We start from the raw sequence: 11,603 nt of genomic DNA on the forward strand, positions 1-11,603 counted from the left end.
AAATCGTTGAAGAGAAAGAGAAAGAGGGAGAGAGAGAGAGAGAGAGAGAGAAGAGACGCGACTGGTATAATCTAGCTGGCAGAAAACAGAAATTCCATTACGGCTTGTTAAAAAAGGCGAACGATGCGATCGCGTGCATAAAGAAGGGAGACGTTAACCGCGGTGAAAAACCGCGACGCGACTGCGAGACTCTCGGGGCTCGGAGCCGGAGCGAAGTAGCGTGGCGAATAAAGCGGCAGGACCAGACTCGCGCCAGGGCCGGGACACGGACCGGAGAAGCACATGCAGGGATAAAGGAGAGTTAGAGAGGTCGATCCTCCGCGCCAGGATCCGCGGCGAAATCGGCGCTCGGGGAACGGCCATGAACCATTTTCGCCCTACGAAAGACAGAGAGAGAGAGAGAGAGAGAGAGAGAGAGAGAGAGAGAGAGAGAGAGAGAGAGAGTGAGAGAAAAGGAGAAAGGGGGGAGGGAGAGAGAGAGAGAGAGAGAGAGAGAGCGAGCGGCACAGACAAAATAAAAACGCGATGCGGCCGCCCCGCGAGAGTGGGAGGAAGGAGACGCGGAGGAGGAAAGAAGGTGGACGAGGGGGAGGGAGAGGGGTAAGGGAAGCCGGCCAACTTCTCTCACCCGGTTCGGGGCCCGAACTTGCACGGACCCCGGGCCTAGACGCGCGATTCTCATCTCGCGCCGGGTCCACCACGAAACTCGTATACTCGATGGTCTCTCTTTTTCGTCCGCTTCCTCCTCTTCTCGCTCTCCTCTCTTGATCGGCATACTATCTTCCCCTATCTCCCTCCCCCCTCTTTCCCTTCTACTTCTTCTTTCTCCTTGTTCTCCATCTGTTCTCTCTGTATCCTCCGCCGCTTCTTCTTACCTTCCGAGTGATCGAGAGACAGAGTGAGAGGGAGCAGGATAAAAAGAGGGGAGGACAGCGAGAGCGTCTCTTTCCTCCCGTCCCAGGCCCCGTCGCGATTTATTAGACGAGCTAATTAATAGGCCGCCTCGACGTATCTCCCGCGCTCTTCTAGCGCGTGTTCGCAGAAATCGAATCGCGGCGATTGCGATTTATTGCCACGCCGCGCCGGCGAGAGAGATTCACGATTCCGTTTCGCCGACCTCGGCGCGAGCTCGTTCGTCTCCTCTCTTCGCTTTCGGCGCGGCTCTCGTTTCGGGAAAGGAGCGGCTTTTTGCAACGGTTCCGAGAGCGAAATTTAGAAACTCTCCGCCCCTCCCTCCCCCCCCCCCTCCCGCCTCGAGGACCTCTATGATTCGGTCACCGAGATCCCGTTTTGCACCGAACGCGTTGAACGAACCGTAGTCGGCGAGATGAGCGCGATTCATGAGTCGCGTTTACCTGATTTTGAATGAGAACCGGAGATCTGAGAGGCTAAAATCGTATTATTCTTTCATACTCTTCTTTTATAAGCCTATATTTAATATTATACATAATTATACATAATTTTATTTAATAATAAAAATTAATTTTTTTAGTCTTTTTAAGATTTATATGATCAGAGATTTTTAATTACATGTATACAAATATCTCGAACTTAAATAATTCTACAACTAAAATTTAAATACATAAAAGTATAATAAAACCAATAATTGCTTGTATAAATTTGCATAAAATACAAAACTTTTATATCTTTTTTCACACATTTAATAATTCATCTTGTAAAGCAGTAAATGAATAAAGAAGTTTAAAAATTTCGAATAGCAGATAAATATAGAAACATTTTATCATGATGTTATGTCAGTTTTTCGGAATTTTTATTTGAAACGAATCCTGGAATTATGAATCTCTACTGGTTTTTGCGAATTATCGTGCCGATCGAGTCGTTAATTCGACACTCGAGCTATCCATCAAAATCCGTTCTCACGCATTAAGTTTATTGAAAAAAAACTCTCGATTCAAAGAATTATGGCAATTATCATGAATCTAATCATTTATTCTGCTTTGCACACATGGCCTTTATTTGTATTCCATTCAAATTTAAAACTGAACAAATTTACATCGAGATTTAATTCAAAAACAATTTTAATAAGGTATCCTATTTATTCATTTGCTTAAAGGGAGATGAATTTATAATTAAACATATACAAATAACATATTTTAGGGAAAGAAAGCAAAAAACTTGTGGAACTTACCTATCTCTTTTCTTTATCCACTCTAGCAGGGAGGATAGTTGCTAATAATTGTGATGTTTAGCGTGTTTATTTAAAGCTACAGAAGCGTCTTGTCGCGCAGCGAAACCCACTTTCGAGAGGAAACCCACGCGGAGACTCTGGCTCTGGACCGTTTCCGGCCGTTCCTACCTCTCGCCTCGCTGCCTTCAGGCTCGTGTCACGAAAAGTCAGTCGCACGCTATTGCAATTTAGCGTCAAGTCCAACGCCGCGCTTGCACCTGCGGCGACGGTGCAGCGAGAGAGCACGTCGTGCTTCACCGGTTGCTTCCTCGCGTTCGACGGACCTTGAAGATCCTTCCTGTCATTCTTCATCCTCTCTTCTTCCCTCTGCTCCATCTCCTCTTCCGTTCGCCGTTCGTTCGCTACCTCGGGACCTTCGTCGTCGTCGTCGTCGTTGTCGTCGTCGTTGTCGTTCTCTTCGTGCGTCGACTGGCCGTGATGACACTTCATCGCGATCCGAATCGTGTGAGTCACTTCCGGACTCGTGGTGCGCGCCATCTCCGCCCCGCTGATTCCGAGATCTCTCGGTATCTCGGAGCATATGCAATCGTCGCCGATGTCCCGCCGACTCGATCCCTCGCGGCTCGGTCCTGAAATTCGATATTGCCGTTCGAGAATTTCGTAGTCTGCGCTCTTGAACTCATCTGCGAGCCGAAGCCGCTCGGCGGGAAAATTTTGATAAATCGTCATGAGAGGAGTAGACGCGAGAGGTACCGACGAGGGATTTCAAGGTCCGTTTGCGACGATTTCTCGCCCTTGAAATCCGATCTCGATCTACGCCGAATAGAATTCATCTTTATGTAGAAGCGAGCGAGGTTCTTTGAAAGTTGTCTTATTCGGAGCGAGTCGAGCAGAGATAGATAAAAGATAATGTCTTTGATAAATTAGTTTGAAAAATAATCGATAATTAAATGTAGGGCCGATAAATACGCAGGTATACAGTTTCTATATGACGTCTTTGGCGATGACATGTTTATGATCCTAACACGATCAATTTCACAAACAATCGAATCATAAGAAACCAGTTAATTCGAAGGCAACGTTATCAAAGTTTATTTTTTTAAGATTTTTTTAATCTTTGATATTGAAATTACATTTCTTATTCTCTAAATATATATAATGTATATTTTTTAACTTAAATAAAAGTATGATTTTATTGTCATTTTTATTTGGATTTTTTAATGAATATGTAGAACAATCAAAAAATTTAATTTATTTATTATATATTGTTAGCCTTGTGTAAGAAAAAATTAATTAAATTTTATAAGATATAAATTCTATTTAAAAAAATGTATAAATATTTAAATTATATAAATCTTAATTTTTTTTTAAATAAAAAATTATACTTTTTACTTAAAAATTGATTAATTAAATTAATTTAAAAAAAACTCAACACTAAATAATAGTTTTAAAAAGATTAATATTAATAAGTAATTTTATTTTTCCAGTTAAAACTAATTTTAAATTATTTATCAAATATTAATAAAATAATTCAAATTAAATTTTTAAAATTCAATATAAAAATATAAAAAATATTTTATTTAAATTTATATACCTACTTTATTTAAAATATTATATATTTTCTTGTAAAAATAAGCTCGAAACAAGTTAGAACTAAGAATTTAAATACCTGTATGTGAAAGAATGCAATTTTTTTTTCTTTCTCCACGAGTTTTCTTTGATATAACACACGATAAATTATGTGGAGTATCATATGGATTCTATACATTTTTCTGGACTTTTTCGAGGAATGCGAGCTCGGTTTTTTCTCAGTTACACTTTAATAGAGCCATAATTCTCCGACTATTTCCACACATGCGTTTATTTTTTTTTTTTTTTTTTTTTTTTATAAAAGAGAAAAAAAATATATATGTGTATATACACATACACACACACACATATATATATATATATATAATCAGACCTTCAATAATATTTCTCGTGCATTCTTCGAGGGTGGCCAGCGTTTTCGTACATTCCAGAGATTCGCCCTCCTTCCGGTTATCCCGCCGACTTCTTCGGAACACATTGTTCTTTCCTGCGCGACTTTCCTTCTCCCTATCCTTTGCAGCCTCCGTGACCTTTTCCAGAAATTCGTCCAAGATATCATCCTTGTCATTCGCGACTTCATCAGAGCCATTACGTTTCCAACGCGCGTTCGCTTGAGACTCTATCAAGGGAATCGGCGATTCCGGAAGCTCCAAGGATACTATTGTTAAGAAAGCCGGACTTTCTTTTCGGATCTTTTCCAGCCACGATCTATAGCTAGATACACACACACGTCAAGCGAGATTAAGAAAAAATTGACGATAGATGTAATTTTTTTAAATAAAAATGATAAAAACGTGTACTTTTTTCAATTCAATAATAATTTAATACGTCTTTTTTAAATATAAATGTACTTTCTACATTTAAGAAATTTTTTAATGCAAATTTGAATGAAAAGTCAAAGCCGTTGTAAATTTTAAGATTGTAAAGTTTTGACATGACAGAGAACACCTAATATATAATAACGTCATATTTGTCATATAATATTCACGAAAAAAAAATAAATAAAAATGGCAATGTGTCTTTAGAGCCGCAGAATTCGTGTCGCGACAGTTAGCAACACTTTTCGTCTCATTCATTTTGCAATGATTGTTGACCATAATGATTGAACGTAAACAGCGGCAAAAGGGGCTCGTAATGACAATGAGAAAGAGTATTCGCCTTTCTTAACTTTAGACAACTGGATAACTAGATGTGATTGCGGAGCCCTGGAGGGCACCGCTTCAAAGAAGAAACGCCGAGAAAAGAAGGAGAGAAACAAGAGAGACGGCGAAGAGAGATGAGGCAGATGTGTCGATGGAAAGAACGAATAATATACGAAAAGAAATCATATTAAAAAAAGGTATTATATTCGAAAATAGGATCAAAGGAGAAAGAAAAAAATGCTTGTAGCAAATGTGATTAACGCAATAAAATTTAAGAAAAACTATTTAAAATGTAGCTTGCGTCAAGAATAAAAAAATCAGGACAAAAAGAAAAAAGAATGAGAAAATAAAAAAAAAATTCGATAAAAAGAAAGAATTAAAATAAGGTTCTCGAATAAAATAAGGTTCTAGAAAGCAAGAAAGCTTGACAGTAAGTATAATCCGAAGATGAAAGGAAAAATGATGAAAGGATCTGTAAGTCGAGAAATTTGGAGAGAAACGAAATATGCGATTTAAATGATGGAAAATGCGGAACGAAAGGGATAAAAGATGGATAAAAAAATACATGTTGGTACACGAGGAAGAAGTGTCAGAAGAGAGCACATTTAAGAAGAGGAGGAAGGCCTTGAACTTCGAAAACGAAGGCGTAGGAACAGGCTGAAGAAAAAGATTAAAAGGGAGGTGAAGCGGAGAACTGGTTGAAAGAAAGGAGGTCTCGAGAAGATTACGACCTTGAACCGCAAGCTGAACGAGAAGAGGGGATGAAAAAATATAGCGAGAGCAAAAAGGCGGGCGCTCGCGCGATGAGGAGAGCGAAGAGCGCGCGGGAAGAGAGAGCACGAGGGGAAAAATAATACCCTGGACACACTCTGGAAATAATCATGACGGGAGATGATTCGGTAAATTTATCAGTCCACCGAGCATTTGCATTCCTTCGGGAAAGATAAATATTGCGACTATAAATAAAATCTACAACGAAAGTATAATTTAGTTGCGTGTTTACGAGATTACATTGAAAATAAATTAAAATCAAGTCAAAGCGCGAAAGATGGAAAGATATAAATTAGAATTAAAAATAAAATAAAAAAAAAAAAAAAAAAAAAAGTGACGCCTGGTATTCAAAGTAATAATAATAAAGCAAAGCGTTGAAATTAAAATTAATTTGTTTTTTTTTTAAATAAATAGAATTAATACTAAATATTTAATAGACACAGAGTGCGAGTAAAATGTATAGACATTTAATTTACGTGATATGTTTATTTCGTTGAGATTTTTTTACGATCAAGACTATTTATTTCGTGCTCCTATACTTTTTCTATCAAACGCGATAAGAATTCGAACGAATTGACGTTCGTCGGATTACTCCTTGGATCGCTGGGTCGTCCAATAGATGTAATTGCCGAAAGGAAGCAAAGAGCGAGTTCCACGAGGCTACGCCTCGTGCACGGAACGACTTTCGGGCAAAGGAAGGGCGAGGGCACACGGATCAAAGGGGATTCAGGCGAAACGTGGGAGGATTCGGCCGCTTGGCAGGGAACGAGAGCACGTTCCAAAGTGCGATATACGTACGTAAACTCGGTAACCTTGCCCGGATATCGAGAGGTCAGGTTCGCCCCAAAGTTTGTGCGGGGAAAGGAAGAGAGACGCGAAAGGGGGAGAGAGCGAGATCAAATGTCGATGATAATGAACCGATACGTACTTGCTCGTATTTTAATGCGCGAGCCGCTTTAATAACGTTATAGTGCCGAGGCCCGTGAGTCTTTTATTAAGTCGCAGCGAGACGATCATCCGCGCGTACGACCGTTAAATTTTAGTACGTTTAATTACGGGGTCCTATATAGCAAAGAGCGAGGCGTCCTCGTCGCGTCCGAACGACGCGAGATTTCGCTATAGAGATGAGCCACGGGATGATGCTCGGCTTTTTAGCGCAACCACGTTAATACTTGCGCGCTACGATGTTAATCATTCAATAAGCAGACCGGGATGATCGGTTAACTCTCTCCGAACTTTATATTTCGACCAAGTTGCTTCACTTCGCTCGAACCACGCGATAAGAAAATACATATTGACAGAAGAGCAAAGATACAAAGTTTGAGATATAAGTTTAACTCCCTTCCTAGAAAAATATAACGAGCAATTAAAAAACAAACAAAAAATATTGTATCGCGTAAGCAGAATGATGAAGCGTGAACGACGTGTTAAAATGTTCCAAATATAGAATATGGATCCCACGGAAATTCCTCGGGAACCAGTTTCTCCGCCTAATTGCCGGTTCATATTAAAAGGAGATCTCGCTGAAGAGAGGAGAGACGGAAGGAGAAAGGGGGAGGGGAGAAATCTAACTTGTCAATCATCGCGCTACAGTTAAGTTTGTTTGATACGGGACATCGCGAGTCTAGGGTACATTTATACATGTATCGAATCTCCCCCAACGGTCTCTCTCTCTCTCTCTCTCTCTCTCTCTTTTTTTCGGTACCTCGAGGATCCTCGTGCCGAACGCGCTACGTAGCCGCCGCTACGCGGATGACAGATATGGCGCGCCGGAGACTGCGACCTTGAACCGGACGGTTCCCTTCGCCTCGGGTCCTCGAGCGTCAGGCGCCGAATGTAGAGTCCCGGCACCTCCTCCGCAACGTGATGTCTTCTCCTGTACGAAGCCACAGTGACTAGCCCGGTCGATTCTCACCATCGATCATCCCTCTTCTTTTTACCGCGAGAGTTAACAACGAGAGAGCCGAACTTGAATTCCAGACGAGCGACCTTGAACCGCGGTCGCGGCTCTTCTCCTTTTTCCTTTTTCGAGCAGCTTGTGCAGCGTCTTCATCGAGCGAGTCCTATCCTCTGTCATTTCCTTCTCCTAAGGGCAATCGGAAAATTGTCGACTAACTGTGAATCGAGGCGATCACATTTAATGGTAATTTTTTGCCGATTAAAAGGATATAATATATATCGCAAGAGATCTGTTATTAATGAGGTCAAATTTAGCAAAAGATATATCTAGAATTGATATGAACAATCAAATACAAGTTAAATTGATTATATAGTGACAAGTTTTTTTTTTTTTTTTATAGAAATAATTATATAAAAATCATAATAAATTTATATCTCTTAAATCACCAAAAAAGATTACTCTTATTATATACATAATATTTTTACTATATACTTACAATTAGTATATAATTGTCAACTGTGAACGTTTGATTCGATCATTTAAATTTGTACCATTTAATCTATTAGAGTTCGTAAAAGCAACACACACACACACACACACACACACACAGAGAAGCCCTTAATAAAGATTGAAATGAGAAATCGTTAGATGAAAGAGGCGTTAAAATAATGTAGAATTAAAAAAAAAAAAAAAAAGATAAAAGATAAACGGAAGAGAGGAAAGTATACGTAAGTGTGTAAGAGAGAAGAGGGGGGGGGGGGGACTGTTATCTGTCGCTCTACGATCCACTCGGTCAGTCAGTCGGGGCCCCGCGGCAAGTAGCTGACAGTCGTGTGTGAGCGAAAACTAATCTATTCCACACCTCGGTTACGTTGCCGGGGCCGCGGGAATTAAAATTCAAAATAGCCTGCTAAACAACGCTTTAATGCTGTCCGACTCTTAATGCGGCCCGATCTCCGTCTGAGACGGGTGCAAGGAGGTAGAGGGAGGGGGGGGGGGCGAGGGTGCCGCCGCATCACTACCCCCACCTTTCCCCCCTCCTGTCTCGCATCAGACCGACACGCTGGACCACCCGCTAATTCAAAGCGAGCCGGAATCACGCGGCACAAATCTCACGAGATACGATTGACAAACGTGAATAATCAATTGATTCGAGCCCGTTTTCGGTAGCGAGAAAAATTACTCGGAGAATCGATGCAAAAGCTGTGAATCCTTAATTACTTTATTAATCATGTAATGTGTGTTATACATGCGCAGATTGTATAATTAAAATTATACTTTTTAATTAAGTAATCAATTAATTTAATAAGAAATTATTTTACGAATTGGATTTATCTTATTATATTTAACATGAATGACTAAACTATAAACTTCTCAGGGGTAAAATGATAAAATGCAATATTTTTAATTATCGAGAAATAACGGCATATATTGGTTTAAGAAATTCATGTTATTTTAATTTTTTTTTTTGTGAATCTTTCATTTTTTAATATTTTTATATTCAGAGAAATAAAAAATTCAAGATTTGGAAAAAGTGATCATTATCACAATAGATATTTAATTATATATTTAATTGATAATTTTTCGCAATGTGAGATAACTCCAGATAAGAAAACGTGGCAAAGACAAACGAGCGGCGAGCGGCGAGCGGGGGGAACCGAGATTGTCGTTCCGCGAGATAAAATGCCACCGTATTATCTCGTGTCTAATCGAACGAAATAATCGGGTCCTCATCGCGTGTAACTCGATCCCTGGAATCCGTAAGTCCGTCTCCGCCATGCTCGATTAGCGTGGCGAATCGATAATGAGCGCGTTTCAATTTTAATAGTCGTCACAAGTCTGTTATCCGGTCGCGCCGAATTAATGGAAGGGTTAGGAGGGAGGGGGAGGGTCGGCGTGCGTTTCAAGAAAGAATTCTCGGACGTGGGAGCCGAAGGAAAGGGGAAGAAAAAATAAAAAAGAATACACGCAAAGAGTCCTCCTCGGTTCGCGTAACTCGATCCGCGCATGAACGCCTACAAAATCAAATTATGCCGCCTGGACACGCCGTGAATTTTAATCGGCATCTAATCTCTCTCTCTCTCTCTCTCTCTCTCTCTCTCTCTCTCTCTCTCTTTCTCTCTCTTTGCCTTTATCCTATTGCACACCTCTTCGATCGTACGTCGCATATCGATCGTATATTTTCGCGATCATATAGGCCCGCATTCTCATCGTGCAGTTAACTAAGATCGTCCGATTCTCGTCTCGCGAAGCCGAATTCGCGGGCGAAATAAAATTCGGAAACAAATGGCCGCGCATTTAGAAGGCTAAATAGAACGAGTCTTTCCAGTCTTCGAGATCTGAAACGAACTTTAGACGCGCGCGGGACGTTTCATTTCGCAATAACTTTTCCGAGAGAGGGAGGGAGAGAGAGAGAGAGAGAGAGAGAGAGAGAGAGAGAGAGAGAGAGAGAGAGAGGAAAAGAAACGCAAAGATTTCTATTTATTTTGCGGTTTAAAAAATGTAATCATCTTATACGCGCTGTGTCGTGAGAAATTCAATCGTGGGTGGAATCCAAATACCAGAAACCAGGTACGTAATAAGAAACAAAGGCGCGCGCAGGGGGAGGGAGGAGAGACACGGCCGGTAGGAGAAATAAAGAAGAAGAAAAAGTGATACGCGCGCGCGTGCGCATTCACACACACACACATACACTGGGAGAGAGAAAGATGCTGATCTCTTCGCGGAATATGTTTACGCTAAAGGCGCGCCCGGGTGGAAAAAAAGGACAGGACGAACCGCAAACTGCTTAACGAGTTCCACGCTCCCCCGCGTCGTCTTTTCTCTCATCTACGATGTACACGCGTGCACGTTCGTGCACCGAGATATGAGAGGGGGAGTGTCTGGTTTTGCCGATATTTACCTTTTCTTGCGTGCAAATCTAGAACGAAAAAGTCGGACTAGTTAGAAAGGATTTGTAACAAGCAACGGAACAAGAGAGAAACAGATCTTGAATGAAAAAAGATATTACACTTAAAAAAATATTTTGCTAATGTAGACAGATTTCTAGATGTCTCAATTAAAATTTATCGCTACTTTTTGTATCTGTTAGGAATATTGTTGTGTCACGTGTAGAATTTATATCAGCAATATTCTAGCAATATCTCTAGAAAATTTAAATCCCATTGCCAAATATTAATCACAAATATAATTGTCCTTGACGATAAGCCTTAAAGATAGGCATCGCAGACAAATTTTCTGTCTAAATTACACTAATAGTACGAATATAAATTTTGTCTCTGTCATTTAAATTGATTAAATGCAAAATGTATGCGGTATCACAGTATTTGCTAATAATTTATCTGTTTCAGTTAAGTTTTTATACTTAGAAAATTTTTGTTGAAGTTACAAGATTATTTTTTTGAGTGTCCAGTTAGTATTTTTAACAAATTATGTATATATATATATATATATATATATATATATATATATATATATATATATATATATAAAGATGCATTAAAAATGAAATATTATAAAATATATATCGTAATTTAAAAAAAATTAGGAAGTTACAAAGGAACAGCTTTCGAAACGAGATGAGGAAGAAAGATATCAAAATTGACACAGATTTCCCAAGCATCTCTTAGATATCTCTATTTATCGGCAATTATGTATAGTACTTTCTCAGAGTTTAACAGTTAGTTTTCGGAAGCCAATAGTTTACGCATTCCATGCTCGTTTATACGATAAATCAATATGTATTGGGAGTTCTTAAAGCTGTAAAAAGTTTTTTTCTTATGACTTACTTTAGCAAATTACATAATCTAAATAACAATAACAAAATATTCTACATATTTGTACAGATTTCTTTTGTTTTTATCTTTTACATTTGTACAGATTTCTTTTATTTTTATCTTTTACATTTGTACAGATTTCTTTTATTTTTATCTTTTACATCATGATTGTTATTTTTATGTTTCTGTAACTTTTATCGGATGTGTCGAATTTGAAGACAATTTTTGTATGCTTTTAAAAAAGGCTATTCTTTCAAAAGAATAATATTATTTAA

General features: G+C 39.3%; 1 protein-coding gene across 1 annotated transcript; it reads right to left on the bottom strand.

Moving 5' to 3' along the window:
- Positions 1 to 1,675: 1,675 nt before the first annotated feature.
- LOC140672330 (uncharacterized) lies at positions 1,676 to 7,729 on the bottom strand. The gene is made up of 4 exons (XM_072904379.1): positions 7,642 to 7,729; positions 7,358 to 7,562; positions 4,113 to 4,453; positions 1,676 to 2,778 (listed from the first exon to the last, which is right to left on the bottom strand). The coding sequence occupies exons 1-4, from the start codon at positions 7,727 to 7,729 to the stop codon at positions 2,216 to 2,218; spliced, it is 1,197 nt and encodes a 398-aa protein (XP_072760480.1). The 3' UTR covers positions 1,676 to 2,215.
- Between the last annotated feature and the right edge of the window lie 3,874 nt (positions 7,730 to 11,603).

This window comes from Anoplolepis gracilipes, chromosome 13, assembly GCF_047496725.1.
Source record: "Anoplolepis gracilipes chromosome 13, ASM4749672v1, whole genome shotgun sequence".
Classification (NCBI taxonomy): Eukaryota; Metazoa; Arthropoda; class Insecta; order Hymenoptera; family Formicidae; genus Anoplolepis; species Anoplolepis gracilipes.

Excerpts from the sequence above, each read along its gene's own strand:
- LOC140672330 (XM_072904379.1), bottom strand. The coding sequence starts at position 7,729 with ATGACAGAGGATAGGACTCGCTCGATGAAGACGCTGCACAAGCTGCTC. Across the intron at positions 7,563-7,641 it reads AGCCGCGACCGCGGTTCAAG|AATCGACCGGGCTAGTCACT; the intron begins GTCGCTCGTCTG and ends ATCGATGGTGAG. Across the intron at positions 2,779-4,112 it reads CACGAGAAATATTATTGAAG|GACCGAGCCGCGAGGGATCG; the intron begins GTCTGATTATAT and ends ATCGAATTTCAG.